Source organism: Cylas formicarius, unplaced genomic scaffold (genome assembly GCF_029955315.1).
Source record: "Cylas formicarius isolate icCylForm1 unplaced genomic scaffold, icCylForm1.1 PGA_scaffold_10__41_contigs__length_53128322, whole genome shotgun sequence".
NCBI classification, from domain to species: Eukaryota; Metazoa; Arthropoda; class Insecta; order Coleoptera; family Brentidae; genus Cylas; species Cylas formicarius.
In genome coordinates this window covers 38,004,232-38,022,111 of record NW_026844214.1, presented here as the reverse complement: position 1 = coordinate 38,022,111, position 17,880 = coordinate 38,004,232, and the positions used below count along the sequence as shown (strand labels likewise).

Here is a 17,880-nt window from a genome sequence, read left to right as displayed (position 1 = left end):
CCAACAGTTTTTTGTGAAACGCATCATTGAATTGAATTATTCCGTGGTTTTATGTCCTTGAATTTTAAATATTTGATTTAAGGTGACGGTTACATCCATTGGTAATATTTTTGTTCGGTCGGTGCATCATTTCGTTGTTAAAGATAATCTACCAACATGAGTGAAAAAGAATGTTCTGAAAGTATAAATTGTAAATTGTCGATCAACGATTTAGAAGAATTAGATACGTCAATGTAAGATTTTCACTTTTTTTAACATATATTTTTTACCAGTTTTTTTAGGCTTCAGGACCATCCGTGGGCACTGACACTTTTGCAAAACATTCAGGACACAACGCAGAAATATTTCTTGAATTGGTGCAAGATTGTTTTCAAACTTGGTTTAAACTCTGACTGTGTGAAAAAGTGGAGCCAAATTTATGTGGAGCAGATTGAAGGAACATATTCGGATATGTTGATGGAAATAGTGGATCTGCAAACAAAAACTATTAATAAAATAGAACATTTACTCTGCCAGCTCGAGAAGCTCTGTTTAGACTTAAATGAAAAACTACCCCCAAGAATTGGTGCTGATGGCTTAGGTTTATTTGAGGAACAAAAACAACTACAAAAGAAAATAGATGAGTAAGTGAAGAAAGCTTTCGAATTTTTTACAAATTATTTTTGCAACATCCTTCTTGGTATTATCAATTTGTCATTCTCTTTTTCGCTAGGTATTCATGGAACTTAACTTACGACTGGGCAGTTTTCATATTAGTTTTCATGTGGATTAATAAAATAGGCAGTTGCCCTGAGATAAAAAACAAACCATGTTCAGATTTTCATAAATTATTTATTGATTTGATTGATTGTATTTGGTAAAGGCAGATTGTGAAAGCAGCTCCAATTCCACCAATATATAATTTGTTAAAATCTGAACATCATTATTCTAATTTAACTTGTTAAATGAATTTTCATCAAGTAAAAGTCACTTCAAGTCGCTGTTTTTATTTTCCCATTATTTTTTAGATATCAAAGTATAATGGAAGCCAGGAAAAAGGAACTGGATGATCTTCGCAATAAACAACTTGAATTTTGCAAGAGTCTTGGAAAGGAACCAAAAATAATTTTGCAATATCCTCCTTTGCCAACTCAATCTAAAATAGAAGAATTTCAGAGACACATTGATCAACTTCAATTAGAAATATTTGAAAGACACGAAAGGTTCTTTAAATTAAAAGAGGAAATTATCAAGATGGTGTCAGAATTAAATTATAAGCCCAACTCTGATTTTGAACAACAAACTCTTTTGTCTGACACTTTTTTGGTGACTAAAGAGAACATGCAAAATTTAGAGTATTTCCACAATTCTCTGAAGGAACTTTTGAAAAGCACAGATGAAGAAGTTGCTCATCTCAGACTAAGGATTGAAGAATTGTGGAGAATGTTAGAGATTGACATGATAGATCAGGATGAGTTCAGAACTCATTATACGGGCAGATCTTTGGATACTTTGAAAGCACTAAGACTTGAAGTAAAAAGGTGTGAAGAATTGAGGAAAGCTAACTTAAAGGTAACTTCTATTATCGAGGAAATTATGTTAGTCATACCTAACCTATTTAATATGCATAATGCCTCTCCTCAACATTTGACAATTTTTCCTTAATTAACTATTTTAATTTCTAAAAAATTATGGTATATTCACCGCCTCAAGGAATATGTGTCTATTGTAATTGAGTAAACTGCATTTCTATGAACATCGACAATTATAATTATTGTAAATTTAAACAGTTTTTTTTATTATCTCAAAAATTTAATTTTGGCGACACCCCCTTTGGCATTTTCACTCCTCAATTACAGATTCAGTAGTAGTATTCATTTAATTTTTGCTGTTAATGCGGCAATGATCACTTTTCAAGAATCACTATTCAATTTATATTTTTGTTACATATTATTTAAACAAATTAATAAAGAAAAAATATTTCTATTAACTTAATAATTTTAAGCTTAGTAGCAGTGACCATGTGACCAGTGTGGTTGATATCAAATTAAATTAAAACTATGCATAGAGATCATTATATTGAAGATTATCTGGTTATTGTATTGTCATACTTTTTTTAATATTTACAAAATTAAACAACATTACAAATGTACAATTGATATTATAATAATTGAATAACAGAGCCTGGTACAATCTTTAGCGGTTGGCGCTAAGTTCCGCTTTACAAGCAAGTAATCTTTTGCGGTTGGTAATATTTAAGAGCGAAATATTGTGGCGTGTTTAAATTATTATTCATCAAAATATGTATATTGTCAATTGTTGCAGGTGTTTGTAGATAAGCTTCGTGATGACTTAAAAGAAATATGGGAAAAATGTCATTGCTCGTCAGAAGAAAGGGGTAACTTTCACTACCTTAACAGTGATTGTTATACGGAGGATCTCTTGGAGTTGCATGATTTGGAGATTTGTAAATGGAGAAGTTATTATGAAGAAAACAAGAGACTTCTAAGTCTTATAGAAAAACATAAGGAATTATGGGAAAGGGTTAGTTATGATTGATGGCAAAATCTCTTTATTTTATAAAATAAAGTTGTGGCAAGTAAATGCAAACATTTTTCTTAGGTAGTTGAATTGGAAGATAATGCCACTGGGCCTGATAGATACAAAAATAGGGGCGGAAGATTATTGCAAGAAGAGAAAGAACGTAATAAACTTTCAAAAATGATTCCGAAAATTGAAGAAGAAATTGCAGAACTTGCAGACAATTACCAATCGCGAAATAATGGTACAGAATTTAGAACTTATGGTTCTACCGTACAAAATTATATATCAAATATTCATACTGAAAGAGAAAATGTAAGTAACCAAGAAATTTGTTTTAAATTTTCCTTGGTGTACCATTTTTATTGTCGCTAAACAAAGATCGGTAATTGTAGGTACTCGCGATACTTTTTTTTGTGCTATTGTGAGTGTTTTAATTCCTTCGCATCTTTCTTACAACAACATTAAAATCATATCACTTAAATAAAAGAAGGAAAGTAGTTTGTACAGTTATATGTCCACTTATGATGAGTATGTTAATAAAAGACATGCTTACAACTACATTAAAATCATAATATTCACATGAATTAAGGTAGGCACCAAATGGACTCACGTAATGCACAAATAAAATTTATTTGATGTTAACAGAAGAATAACATTAAAATTAATAAATTTATAGTGATTTACAAAAGGATTTTAGTAAAGTCAAATACAAACAAATTTTATGCATGTGAGTTCACTAATAAACCATTTAACTTTGTACTCTAAATTTTAAATTTGTGTTAATGAATATCTGCGTCAGTTCACTAAATTATATCTTGGTGGCTAATCCCACCTCTCAGAATAGATCTATCTAAAATGGCAGTGATTCCTGCAGGGCCACATAGTCCAGTTTTAGCTCATGTAGCTGAAAGCTACAAGGAGAAACTAATTTTTACATTATAAAAAGTCCCTTTTAGAAAAATTTTTAAAAAGTTAAATTTTGGTTGCAAAAATAGAATTAAAAAAAATGGATCTCTAATGACCCATGTGGAATATCTTGTAAACCCTTTCAACGTTTTTTATTTTTTTATTATCAATTTCTTTTAATACTAAAATTGTTTGTTACTATCTATATATAATATCCAAAACCTAAGTTAGATAATTAAAAAAATGGTGGTTCCAAAATTCATTAACTATAAACGAATTATGAAATAACAAGGCTATCGTAAAATTTTTGCTACTTAACACTAATAAATTTTCACTGTCAAGTAATAAGCAAAGTGTTCCATGGAAAAAAAAAGTTAGGATAGCCTATATGAAAATTTGTGGTGTTTCAGCAAAAAGTGGATTTGTGATTTTACTTAATATTGCAGCTCAAGAAGCAAAAATTAAGTGCCCGAAAACTTAATCGTGAAAATACGATGACGACTTGCGTGACTCCTGGTAAATCTGCTGTCAACTTGTTCCCTTCAACAAGCACTGCCATTACACCAATGTCGTCATGTAAACGCAAAATTTTAGTGACACCCAATACTGATATTAAGAAACCGAAATTACAAAACACTCCTAAAACGCAGAACAGTTGTCAGAAGCATAGTAAGTAACTAGGGTTTGGTTATTGTTGTGGTTTTTATTGTGTTTTGGGTCTTGCAGAAATACCAAGTATTAAAATTACGTATGCAATAACGTCTAGTCGTCAAAAGCGTCAATCGAACGAGAAAAAAAGGAGGATAAGTGGCCTAAGGAGAAAGTCCAGAAACTCTCTAAACCGAGCTGTTAATAAAATTAAAACATCTGAAACCACAGCTAACACCACTTATAGTGAATTTCAGGTATATTTCAGGTCTATTGTTTTTTTTTCTACCAGCTAATAAAATCCATAATTCGTATTCTTTTTCTTTCTTTTAAAGTTAATGTTTAAAATATGAATCATTAATGTTCATCGTGACCAAAAAAAAAAAATCCAAAGGAAAGCATCCTTCAAAGATCAATAATAATAAATAAATAAAATTCGATTAACTAACTGGTTCAAAACTGACGTGGTTAGCAAAGTACTTGTTTATACTGATTTTTGATGAATATTTTGTTCTTCATAAGCAGTCGATCTTCAACTTACCTATTCTTATTATTTATTTAGGGTTGCTAGTTTTTAGAACAATAAGATGCAGATAATGTCAAAAATTTCTTTCTAAGTTGACTTAAAATAGATTAAGGTTCTATTAAGAAAGTGAATGCTAATCTTTTGGTAGTGATGTTGTATTTTTATTATTTATTTCTTAGCAACCTTAAATAAAATCAGCTAATTAATCCTATTAATAAGTTAATTAGATTTAAAGAAAGGAAGGAGAGATCAAGGGCTAGGATTTACTAAATGAAATGAGTGCTTTGAGTGGTCATTAATAAATTTTTCTAGAATATTATTACGAAAATTTTTTCAAAATTATTTTATTTTCTAGGAAAAATCGTACAGGATTTTCCAGAAAATTACCCCTTACGCTTCGCGTCTATTGATGATTTTTAAAAAGCTTAACCAATTTTGATTGGTTAAAAATTACTGTTGTGACATTTCCGTAAAAATGTTTTCATTCTACTTAAGATACCTAAACAATGTATAAACAACCCCATATTCTATTCATAAACAAAAGGTAGGGACCGTGCTTCCGAATTATTTGCGGCCACTTCATATTTAAACACTACTATTAAATTTGGTGCCAAAATATGCACTAATATTGCCAAGAAAATTAACAAATAGTTTTTTGCAGTGCGAGGCCTTAGCTTACAGCTCTGTGTGTTCACCTATTGAGGAGGGTCAGTATTTTTACTTTTGTTTTTGTTCATAATCATATCACATTTTCTATCATATTTCTTTTCCATCGCCAACTTGTTATTGACAATCTGTTCATGCAATACTTGACTGTGAATGTGATGTTGACTATGCTCAATCTTGATAATGGAGAGAATAAAATATTAATTTTGGTTTGAATACTAATACTAATATTAAAATTTTTTTTGATGGTTTGCCATTTTTTATAGTACATACATAAGTCTTGTTTTGACTTGTCTCTGTAGCTTGCCATTCTTATTACTTGCAAAACAAGCAAGAAAAAATTTTATTTCAACTAGGAGTGAAAGTGTCTATTTTAAACACCATGTTGATATTTATTTTATTTCTAGAAAAATTGTATTTTATATTTTTTGCATACAGTGGTTATTTAAGTGCTCAGCATTGCAAACTCAAATAATAAAAAGACATTTTTGAAAAATCTTTGTTTTTGTGGACAGAGAACATTTTTAAGAATTTAAATAAAATGCTAATGGTCATAAATAAAAAGTTCGTTTTACAAAACTTCTGGTTCCTCCTGCGTCGGTTTTTGCTGAGTTGAACTTGCTGACGTTTCGTCATTCATCCTGTTGGCTTCTTCAGAGCTTGACTGTGGAAGGTTCTTTGAAAAATTAATATAAAAAGTTATTAAAATTTCCGTTAAATGTTCTCACTGCCGTTTTAATAATAGTCTTATTGGGAACTGGGGAAGGCATGATGTTGGTAAGAGTACCTTGTTTGTTACCATCATGGTGAACTCGGATCAAGTGAACGCAAAAGTCATAAGATATACTGCAAATGGAAATGTTTCTAAAAATAATTTTCAATACAAAATTTAACAGTTTTAAAAATGATGTTTCTATTTGTTTCGGTTTGAAAGTGACTGAATTAAACTTTTATTATCTAATGGGCATTTTTTTTATGTTGTTATACATTCGCGACGTTTTATGGTATTTTTTACAGAACGACCTGTCGAGTAGCGATAGAAAACGAAGCACCATTCTTCCTGAAGAACTGCTAGCCCAACCAGGATGTTCTAAAAAATTTGATACTCCACGTAAGACACCGTTAAGAGTTCCTTTAAATAACAATGGTCAGCAACATGTTACTCCAAAAAGTCCCCATGGCACTGTAAAATTAAGTGCTTGCAGAAGTAATTTAAATTTATTTTTTTGAACATCGAAATCTAAAAAAATATTCTAGGATTCTTTTATTTAATTATTCTCATTAAAAGGAGTTTTTCTATGGAATTGAGTAAGTAATTAAAATATCACTGCTTTTAATTGTCGCCATTGAAGATAATATTTTCTTGATTGCCAAATATGAATTCTGTTTTTTTTTTTTCATAGTACTTCTGAAGAAAATTTTTGTTCTTCCAATGAGGTCGCTCCCATATAAAAAAAAATAAAAATAAATTTTGTGTTGCAATATTGCTGTGGTATGTATGTATATTGTATATTTTGATGTTTTGTATTTTGTTAGTTTTTTACATTTAAAATATCACAATCAAATGGTAATATGCTTACGTAACGCACTGTAAATTAAAGTAGAGTGTATACCTGTTTATTTTAAGTCAGTATTTTATTTTCTAACAATATCTAATAAATATTTTTAATAATACGCTTTGTGGTTGAGGTGCGTTTTTTTTTAATCTGATGATGTTAATTATTCGTGTCTAACACGCTTTCAGACTGCCATGTTGTTTAATAAATTAGTATTTACAGAATAAGTAGTCTGTGTTTCACTGCTCACACTGGTTTGTTTCTTTAAAAGAAAAAATCTGTAACCATGCCAGCACACTAGTTGATGGGAAAGAGAAGCAAGATTTGATTTTGCCCTAACTTATAAATAGGCTTGAATTATTGACAGGTGAAAATTCTGCGGTTGGCAGTAAAAATATTATTTTCTATTAGTTTTCAGTATCTTTCATTAGTTTTTTTTTAATGAAAATATTTTAAAAAATCTATAATTCTGTTATTCACTACCTAATTCAATATTTCAACAATTAAGCAAGCCAATGAAAAAAAATAAAAAATCCTAAAATCTAGTGCAATCCAATCCGAAAGGGAGAGCGACAGGGTTGTCAAACTAGTCGTTTCAAATTTCAAAGAGTAAAATGGTTAATAATACAAAAACTAAATAACTAAGCCAATTTCAGTAACTTTTTTATAAACAAGTTTATAATTTATTTTTGCAAAGAACCCTGATAATATATTAAATGAAACGAGTGTGCCAACCGGACGTGCGTGATTTGACTTTCCACTGGACTTGTAAATTGAATTGTGGGATTTAAATATGTCAGTTATTTTGGTTATTTTTTATTAAAATATTGATTCAGGTAGTACACTAAAGATCTTTTTACTAGAATTCACTCCGTAATTAAATTCCGTATGAAAGAATTTGATTTTCGTCAGTCTGAACTAAGTTTAATTTTTCTTTTCCTTTCGGAATCGATAAATAGATAATTAGAAATAAATTAATCACAAAGCGCTAGGCTAAATTGTTAAAATCATTCGCCCAATGCCGTCGAAAATTTATAATTCAACAACTGATTCATATAACTTTAAGCTGCTTTCTTTTGGGAAAATAAACTTAAAGTTGCCCAGCCACGAAAATGATCGAAGGCAAGTAAATGCACACTAAATGTTAATTATTGGCGTAAGTAAGGAATACAAGACTAAACAATTACAGTTCGTTATAAACATTGGTCGCATTCAGTGGACGTAGAATGGCGCTCCCGATACGTAGCGGTAGCGACTGGCAGGTGTATGTAGAGGTTTGTTTGGGTGTTGTACATCAGAAATTAGTAGAAACTGACGTTATGGACTTTTTAATTCAAAACGAAATGACCGAGGATAATTTGGTGAAATGGCTTTGGAATTCCCAGAACCAATTCGAATATTTGAGGATAATAGATGTGATAGGTGTCCAATACCAAAAAATCAGAAGTATTATGAAGACTGTAAGGAGTTATCCAGGGAACTTATTAGGATATTTTCGAGGCCTACATTTGTAAATTTATTAAGGTCTACTTTAGAATTTACCACATCTAGCACATTTCGGAGCAGTGAGACATTTGATATGTTTAGAAGAGGAGTTACCACACCTGGAAGTAGATATTGCAGATGAGGGTAGAAATAAAGAGGAACCAAATAGCAAATATGCTTTTATAACAAATATTGCCCTTTTTTTGTCATTCACATAAGTGCAAAATTTTATTTCTTTCCTCCTGGATTTTCTTGCTTCTTTCAATGGCATTTGGTAAGAGGTTAATTTCTTGTACTCAAGGTTCCTCGATATTTATCAGCTTCCTTCGTAGATAAAACATTCCACTCAACTTCTAAAATTAAAACATGTTATAAGCCTTTAATTTTTTTAATTATACCAGTAAAAAAATTGTTGAAACTTAACCTGCAGGCGTTGCTCTGGTTGGAGTGGTTTCCATCTGAGAAGTCACTGGGATCGCGGGTGGTTCCTTCCTATTTTCCGCAAAGGGCTTTTTTCTTTTTTCTTATAACAGGAACTGCTGTTGGGGTTAACCTGGTGATAATATTCCTAGTAAATTCTACCCCATCCAGTTTTCCCTATATTGTCTTTCATGGCTGTGTAGGTTTTTTTCAGGTTTCTCCATTTTCTATCCAATATTTCTTCGGTTTAGTGAAAATACATTCTGCAAATAACTTAAAATTGCATCTCTATTTCATGCGAGTGTAATTTGCGTTTAAAAAAGATTACTGTTTGTTTGAAAATACGATCTTCGAAAGCTTGAGAAGTTTTCGAGAAAACTTTCCCGTTGGGACCCTGAAAAAATTTTTGTAAATACTAATAATAATATAAATAATAACAAAATATATTTATTATGATGGAATTTCCTACTCACCATCACTGTCCAATACACCCTAACCAAAGTCCTCTTTCAAGACCAAATTCTACCAATACCGTTCGCTTCTCTACCGCTACCTAGCACAAAATAAACTCCACGGGACTTTTCCACTTTTCCGCTACGGCTTTGTAAATTCAAATGTCCAACACGCTCCCAATCGCTACCGCTACGTATCGGCAGCGCTTTGCTACGTCCGCTCAATGCGAGCATTGATTGAGAGTCGTCTTGATACCAAAGTTGAGTATTTTGCTGTTTGGTTTTGGTAACGTTTAATTAAGAGTCGCCTTGATACCAAAATGGAGTATTTTGCTGTTTAATTTTGGTTACGTTTAAGTCAAGTCAAATGATCTGTCCATCCACCAACCCACGAACGCAAACGGATGCCGGTAATAGGCTGTTGACGTTAACTAATATGCCCAAGTTCGTCAATTAATTCTTAGTTTTCTGAAATATAGTTTGATTTTTGCCCAATTTTTTTTAAATAATTATTTTGCTGACTTAGGGTTTAAGTATGCTTCGTAAATCAATTTCCAAACATTACACCATATCAACAGTGGACTTACAAGAGATTGACTCCTTCCAGAAATTTTCTTCAGAATGGTGGGATAAATATGGTTTTATGAAAGGACTACATGCTATGAATAAATTAAGAATACCATTAATTCGTCAGGGTCTTTTAAATGCCGGAAATATTTGTGAATCGACTTCAAAATCACCCACCCCGCTTCAAGGCTTGGATGTTTTAGATGTTGGTTGCGGTGGAGGAATATTGTCAGAGCCTCTGGCAAAACTTGGTGGGCGAGTTACGGGAATAGATGCTGCTAATGAAGCTATTGATATCGCTAAGAAACACGCGGAACACAATTCTCTTAGAATAAATTATTTATGTACATCTATAGATAATTATTGCTCAACAAATGAAGAGAAACATGATGTTGTTGTGGCATCAGAAATTTTAGAACATGTAACAGAAAAGGAAAAGTTTATTAAAGCTTGCCTCAGATGCCTTAAGCCATATGGTTCAATATTTATTACAACAATAAATAAAACATTTTTATCACAATTTGTTGCAATTTACCTGGCAGAAAATATTCTACAACTGGTTCCTAAAGGAACCCATCATTACAGTAAATTTTATGAGCCTCATAAATTGCAAAACTTATTGAGCAATAATGGTATAAGAACTTTACTTGTGCATGGTATGTGCTGGAATATTTGGACAAACACTTGGCATTGGTGTTCTGATACTTCTGTTAATTATGTACTACATGGAGTGAAAACATTGTAGCAAAAAAATAGGTATTCAACTATTTTTCTTTCAGTTATGTTGTTTTAAACTAAAATTATTACAAATTAGATTTTTTTAAAAGTTGGATATTAAATGAAAAATCTATTTAACTTCACTGCATAAGACATTTATTCAAAGACTATCCCAAAATAATTTCTAAATAAACAGAAATTGCATAAATGTTAGTTTTGGAATTGTTATATTACAGTAGTAAATAATAATAAAAATAATAGTAATGTATCAACATAATTTCAACTTTCCTGACCTTTTTGAACTAATCAAAACAATATATTAACAGGACTACTACAAATATATCACATTATTTATAGAAAAGTACAAAATGTTGCATCTTTCTACATCTCTTAATTTATTGGGCATCATTCATTACAAAAAAAACTCATGCTCTAAGGCGTTTGGATACACCCAAGGACTATTTATTGTTAAATTATTTTTTTTCAATTTTTTATTCTACCAGCATTTAATTGTCTATTTAAAAAATATAATTGAAAAATAAATTAAACTTTACATGTCACTACTTTCCGCCACATCATCAACATCTACCACACAATCTTCTATTGCATTCTGCAAATCATTGTTTGGATAATACATTTTGAAAGGAAACTCATCTGCACAAAACTGTCCAGGATTTACAACAATACAGTTTTTATATATGCCTTGGTAGGATTCAGACCTATCACCAACCACAATTAAGTCTGGGAGTGGATACACCGAAAGGCAATAATCAAAGTCCCAATGTACAGTTAGCGCATTTAAAGCCATAGGGCTCAAGTGACCTTGACTTATCAGAGTTTTGGCCAAGTTATTTCCAATTTCCTGTTTTCTGGGTTTATTTAATGTCCCTTGCATAAATTTTGGGACTAAATCTGCTCTAAAAATCACAATTTCTTTTGTGCAATACTGAATCCTGCAAGGGTTTGTAGCAAATATTGCATTTGGCAAAATCTTTTGCATGTCTTCTGTGACATAGGTCGGTAGTTCAAGCCTTGGAACTATATGTGGAGTACATGGATCTAGCAACCCTGGAATGAAAACAAATTGACTTAACGCAACAATGTTGGGAAATTTGGAAATAAGTTCAGCAAACTTTTTAAAAAGTTTTTTCAGCACATCCAATGATTCATTTCCTTGAGATTCAGCCATGAAGTTCCCCATGAAGACAAAGGCTATTGGTTGTGCAAACTGTTCTGTTTTCATAAAGAGCTTTTCTAATTTATCAAAGATTAAGTTGTTGTCCAGCCACACATCAGAAAAGAACATAAACATGGCATTTTTGTTCTCTAGTAAGTGCCGTTTTAGTGTTTTCGAATCCCTTAAGGGAACATCTGAATTTCCCCCAAAATAGTTTATATTGCCGAAACTAGGTCTGGAATCTTGATATTCTTCTCCAGGCGGTAATGCTATTGTTGATACACATAAAATTCTATCTTCATAATAACCATTTACTAAAACAAAAACATTTTCGACAAAAAATCCTGTATGATAATTGGCGTGGCTTAAATCTAATTGGACAATGCCAGTGGGATCTTCCAGAAAGTATTTATTTTCTGCAACTTGTAACAAACTTCCCAAAATAAGTGTGTGATCTAGTTTTGCTTCAGAAAGAGTCAATAGGTAGTCCACCGTTTGTAACTTCAAGTGGTTTTTTTCAGCACCAAGAAGAGAGTGTGAAAAGCTGCGTTTGGTTCTTTGAAGAATTGAGGAATAACGCTCAAAAAACAATTTGATTTTGGCATCCGCCACTGGCAATAACTTGCTACTTTCAACATCTTTGGAATAAATCTTTCTTGTTGTATTGTAACATAATTTTGGAAAGTCAAAAGCATTTATCACATTAAAAACTGTTTCATTGCGATCATAACCAGATTTCAAACACATCTCGATTGTGGTTTCAATGTTCGCTTTTTCTATGCTATGACCTGCCAAACTCTGAGTTTCTAAACTGGAACATATAGATTTCACATTTTCCTCAAAATCAGATTCTAGGTTTTTGTTCGATTCTTGAAACTTTTTTACAATCAAATAACAATATTCCCGTCTTACGTTAAATCCACTTAATTTTAAGGCATGTTGTACTTTTTTTGAAAGCTTTTCCATCAATAGAGCATTCATTTTAAAGTGTACGCTATAAAACGTTCCATAAATTAAAAATATGTTGTTCCGATATTGGTGCTGAAAGAGTTAGTTTTCTGCACCGATTGCTAATGTTAATTTTAAATTTAAAAATTAACAAATCAACCAATAAAATCTGTGATTGTTATGAGGTTAGAACTACATTTCAATGGTTCACACCATAACGAAAACTAAAAAAAGATTAGTTTTGATTAGTTAGTGTAATTAAATGTAGTTTGCTCTATAGACGCGTTTCAGTTGATACGCTTAACAGTGGGAGCATACAGTTTTTTACACTTTCCTGTTATTATTGGCGTTAACGTTCTGGTAACGGTTTACCATATTTGTTAAGTTTCCATCAACAATCGCATCGATTAATCGCAACGTGACAACAAAATAATCAAAAACAAAAACATAACCTAAATTAGACAATGTTATTGCTCGGTAAACACTTCACTTTCTCCACTAGTTTATTTCGGTTGTCACAGTGCACTCTTGTGACGTCATAGTTACTCTATTATCGATCTGATTGCTCCGTGGAGCGAACTGAAAGCTGCAAAGTATTTCAAATAATTTATTTTTCTCGACGAGTATTGTAAAAATCTACTGAAAGTGAACGAAAAACGAAAGTGCCCTGAAAAGGCAAGACAAACAAAAACTTTTATTTTAACTTCAAAACTTTGTAAAAATGTTTAAAGCAGTGACCTTTCCATTTGGTTTGTGAACTACATATGTTTCTTAATAATTAGAATGCTTAGTTTTAAAGGTATTAAATATTTTAAGTCATAGACTATATGCCGCAATTAAGGCGATGTTGGCCATTTTCAACATTTTCTTTGATGTTAATTTTGTAGTGTGTGACGAAAAGCTCCAAAAAATAAATGCTCATAAAAATATGTTTTGGCAATTTTTCATGGTTATTATTTTTTCGTTAGAAAACAATGTGAAAATAAGTGAGCGAAAAAAGTTGTTCTTTTTGTGGCTTATTTCAAGTAAATAACAAAAAAATATCAAAAAGTAATAGCATTGCAATTCACAATTTTATGAGATTATAAATTATAACAAAATCGAATCCGTATCTTGGAAATTAAGCATTTCCGGAGCTACGTTTATAGGACCTTTTTTTCTTGTTTTTTATGACGATTGTGCGAGCGTTAGCTCGAAAGATACTGTACATAATGTAAATAGTTGTTGCTCTAAATAGAGCAAAATGTGTTGATCCTTTTTTGTTTAATTTTTTCCCACCATTTTCAATAAATGAAGCGCGTTACAGGTGTGGCGATTAGTACATAGGTATCTATATAAGATAATGAGAATGAGCCTAATGTGCTCGTGATTGATTTATACAATCGGCGCGCAGTTAGACGGCTGCGACCATGCCAAACCTTTATTCGTTGTTTGTTGGCGTTGAAGCAGTGTAAAATTTTTAATTCGCTAAATGTTAAAAAATAGGGTGTCGTATTTACAAAACCAGTTTGTTATTATTAATTTTTTTTTAAAATCGGATTTTCGGAAATATCGGCATTGTAAAAAACAAGTATTTTGATTTATATGCGTTTAAACCAAGAAACAAAATCAAGCTGTTGGCTCCCTTCGGTAGATCACGAAGAATAAGAAAAAATCTCTACACCTTCCATCTATAACCAAAATTATGGAAACGCTACGTCGATGATAGTTTTGTTATTTGCCCTCATAGTCAAGAATCCCTAGTAGAATTTCTTATACATTTAAATTCTACGTTTTACCATTGAATTAGAAACTAATAATAAGCTCCAATTCTTAGATATTCTTATCAATAGAAAATCAGACCTAACATTGGTCATTGTGTTTACTGAAAAATACGCACACAGACCGATACCTTCATGCATTGTCACATCACCATCCGGCCCAAAAATCATCGGTTATCAACTCTCTTGTTTACAGAGCTGTAAAACTATCTCAGCCCATGCCACGGAACCCAGAATTAAAACACCTTGACTCTGCTCTTCTCTCTAATAATTTCCACATTAAAGATAGTAAGCGTTCTATCACAAAATACACCTCACCACAACCTTGCAATAGCAATAAGGCCGAAAGCAATTCTACACTTGCCACTGTTGTCCTTCCTTTCATTCAAAACATCACTGACCACATATCAAAAGTTATAAAGAAATATAACGTCAAAACCAGATTCACCACTTGTGCGAAACTCTTCCATTTGAGATGCCAGGAGTTTACAGTATTCCATGGATATGCGACAAAGAATACATTGGCAAGACCGGACGAAAAATATCAACTAGGCTCAAAGAACATGAAAGAGCCCTAAGACTAAGATAAATAAACTCATCAGCAGTTGACGAATCAAATCAAATTTGATTCGAATAAACTAAAATTCTTGCATGTAATTAATTCCTGTACCAACGAAAAATCGGAGAGTCTATAGAAATCTATAAACAACCTAACAATCTTAACCGCGACTGAGGTCTTTACCTGTCACCAATATGGGGAATTAGTCATCCGAGACGGTGTTTATACCTCTCATTTACCTCCGTCATCCTCATACAATATATAAGAAGGTACAGAGTAAAATGCGAGTCCATTTCAGTTAAGCTCTGAAGAAGCCAACAGGATGATTGGCGAAACGTCAGCAAGTTTGTTTCAACAAAAACCGACGCAGGAGGAATCCAGAAGTTTTGTGAAAAGTATTACAGTAATCTGTGGAAGTTCTTTGAAAAACTAAAAAAAGTTGAAGAATTTCAAAACGAATTCACAACAAAATTTAATTTTGTTCGTCACGCTTTTTTTGAGACACTTTAAAATAATTTTAAATTGTGCATGCTAACAATTTTTAGAACTTTTGTATTAATTATTTTCTCATAACTTTTGAAACCAATGAGATAATGAACTTATCCGAGACGGTATTTATGCCCCTGACTTAGCTCCGCCCCACTCAAACAATATATAAGCAGGTACAGAGTAAAATGCGAGTCAGTTTCAGTCAAGCTCTGAAGAAGCCAACAGGATGATTCGCGAAACGTTAGCAAGTTCGACTCAGCAAAAACTGACGCAGGAGGAATACAGAAGTTTTGTAAAAAGTACCCCATAGAATTGGTATCGGCGCAAGTAAATGGGTTTGTAGCAAAGCAAAACACCACTTTTAAAATGAGAGGCGCTAAAACCCTCTTACAGGAGGGAATAAAAACATTTTGAAAAATGCAGTAAGTGCATCGAAGATGAAATAGAAAAATGAATGTGAGAAGCTAATAATTACATGCTACAAAACACTGTATATCCCTTAATTATTTCTCTGGACTTCAATTTGGAACACGATGACTAAAATTTACAAATGAACTGGTATTGTAAATAGTAGAATTTTTTCAATATGTGTAATATATATGTATTTATATTAATTAAAATCTCAATTTTCTGTTAATCTCTATAATCATATAAAATGTATAATTATTTTTATTATACAATATAGTAGCGCATTAATCAATCAATTTGGTTCGCCGCAGATTGAAAAAGCACTGTTGTTGAAACAAAGTTCCAAGGTTCTTTAACCAAGAAATTCTCATTGCAAATTTACGTTTTATAACTCTCTCGCATTAAGAAACACAGCATAGCACAGTGAAAACTCCCTATAGCGAAAGTCTGTATAACGAATTTCTCACTCTCTATACCGAAAGAAATAAGTCACATCAGGTAACAAAGTAATGAATGTAGGCCGACTTGTAATTAATAGAGTCTCTTACCTTTTCAAAATTTCTTATCCTAATAATCTAATTACCGTGAACCTGGCCGTCCTAATTGTTTTTCTCGTAATGAGCGATTATGTTATTGCTTTTCTAAGCATGCATAAAAGCACACCATTTTTGCAATAAGTTCTAACTTGACTTAGTGAATAGAACGAACATGGCGGATGAGCGAAAAATTTAATCTCTAGATAATAAAGTTGTTTTAATTCGGGAGATAGAACGGAGAGAAAAGAAAAGTGATGTGGACGTCGATACGGACTTATACCGTCCACGATTTGGAGGTGCAAAGAAGATATCACATCTACAGTCTTACTGATGTTGAGGACATGGTCGAGTTCTTTAATGAAAGGATAAGTTACAAAACCCCCAGCTCCTTGGCTCCTTGGATATTGCTTATGCCAAATTTAAACAGACCAGGACGGATGAGCACCGGGAACACTACAAGACTCTCAGCAACCATAGTGCTAGTATTATGAAGAGAGGAAACAAGAGGTATATCCAACAAGTCTTGTTTCACAGTAACAGTGGCTCCGCTTGGAGTGTGTTGCGCAATATGCAAATTTTGAGCGATTCGACTGGTACTACTTTGCCTGAGCACGTCACTGATCTTGGCTCTATTAACAGTTATTTTATAAGTACCCCCACCACAGTCAAAAATTGGAAAAAATTATGAAGGAACAAATCTCTGATTATGGCTTTCAAAGTAATATAGTTTCAAGTGCTTAGTCTGACTTTAAACAGAATTTTCGCACTACAACGCCCCTGATTAAGATCGTGGATTTACTGTGCGCTGTGGACAGCGAGGAAGTGACTAGTTTGATTCTGCTTGACTGTAGTAAAGCTTTTGATAAGGTGGATCATTGCATGTTGTGTAATAAATTGGGCTACTACGGTTTTCACCCATCGTCCGTTGGTTTGATTGGGGATTATTTGAGAGATCGGCAACAGGTGTTCTCATATGAGAGTAAGTTGTCGGCTGCAATAAGAGTGCTGCAGGCAGTTCCTCAGGGATCTATGCTTGGGCAACCACTATTTTCGATTTATATTGCTGACTTCTACGCCTACGTCGACACCTGTCGACGTCGATACTCAGATTTATTTGTCATATCACGTACCAGAAACTCATTCAGCTAATCAAAAAATAAATAAGGACTTGACGCCAATTGTCGCGTTTTCTTCAGCGCATAATCTTAGTTTTAACGCGTCTAAATCAGCGGTCATGTTTTTTGGACCTGAGGCTCTGCAAAGAACACCGTAAAACTTGCGATTAGGAATGAGATCCTTCCCACGGTCGATGAGGCCAGGAACTTGGGGTTGTGGCTTCACAGTATGTTGCGCTTCACCAACATGTGAATTACACAAGTCAAACTACTCTATCAAAATAAGAATATTATGCCACCAGAGTTAAAGTTGCACTTGTGTGAGAGTTTAATTCTTTCTAGAGTGTCTTACTGCGATTCTGTGTATGGACCGGCACTGTTGCGTAGGGATTGCGATAGGCTACAGACGATTCAGAATTCCT

The 17,880-nt window shown here is 32.6% G+C and overlaps 3 protein-coding genes across 4 annotated transcripts; 2 read left to right on the top strand and 1 right to left on the bottom strand.

The window, feature by feature from the left end:
* The first annotated feature begins 25 nt into the window (after nucleotides 1-25).
* On the top strand, nucleotides 26-7,014 carry LOC132697950 (protein regulator of cytokinesis 1-like). Of its 2 annotated transcripts, XM_060663749.1 has the most exons (9): nucleotides 26-233; nucleotides 282-623; nucleotides 1,008-1,551; nucleotides 2,305-2,523; nucleotides 2,602-2,835; nucleotides 3,876-4,098; nucleotides 4,156-4,334; nucleotides 5,265-5,310; nucleotides 6,287-6,437. In XM_060663749.1, exons 1-9 carry the CDS (start codon nucleotides 157-159, stop codon nucleotides 6,301-6,303), a joined length of 1,881 nt encoding a protein of 626 aa, XP_060519732.1. In that variant the 5' UTR covers nucleotides 26-156; the 3' UTR covers nucleotides 6,304-6,437. The 2 variants fall into 2 exon arrangements, with proteins under 2 accessions (XP_060519732.1, XP_060519726.1); XM_060663743.1 differs by lacking the exon at nucleotides 5,265-5,310 and having other exon boundaries at nucleotides 6,287-7,014.
* A 978-nt stretch (nucleotides 7,015-7,992) lies between these two features.
* Nucleotides 7,993-10,759, top strand: LOC132705157 (ubiquinone biosynthesis O-methyltransferase, mitochondrial). The gene has a single exon (XM_060675598.1). It carries the CDS (start codon nucleotides 9,718-9,720, stop codon nucleotides 10,492-10,494), a length of 777 nt encoding a protein of 258 aa, XP_060531581.1. The 5' UTR covers nucleotides 7,993-9,717; the 3' UTR covers nucleotides 10,495-10,759.
* Nucleotides 10,760-10,830: 71 nt separating this feature from the next.
* LOC132705149 (DNA polymerase epsilon subunit 2) lies at nucleotides 10,831-13,061 on the bottom strand. Its single transcript, XM_060675586.1, has one exon. It carries the CDS (start codon nucleotides 12,622-12,624, stop codon nucleotides 11,017-11,019), a length of 1,608 nt encoding a protein of 535 aa, XP_060531569.1. The 5' UTR covers nucleotides 12,625-13,061; the 3' UTR covers nucleotides 10,831-11,016.
* Between the last annotated feature and the right edge of the window lie 4,819 nt (nucleotides 13,062-17,880).

Bases quoted from the DNA above. Each gene is read 5' to 3' on its own strand.
- LOC132705157 (XM_060675598.1), top strand. From the start codon at position 9,718: ATGCTTCGTAAATCAATTTCCAAACATTACACCATATCAACAGTGGAC.
- LOC132705149 (XM_060675586.1), bottom strand. From the start codon at position 12,624: ATGAATGCTCTATTGATGGAAAAGCTTTCAAAAAAAGTACAACATGCC.
- LOC132697950 (XM_060663743.1), top strand. From the start codon at position 157: ATGAGTGAAAAAGAATGTTCTGAAAGTATAAATTGTAAATTGTCGATC. The intron at 624-1,007 runs GTAAGTGAAGAA...ATTATTTTTTAG, and splicing joins CTACAAAAGAAAATAGATGA to ATATCAAAGTATAATGGAAG. The intron at 4,099-4,155 runs GTAAGTAACTAG...TGGGTCTTGCAG, and splicing joins GAACAGTTGTCAGAAGCATA to AAATACCAAGTATTAAAATT.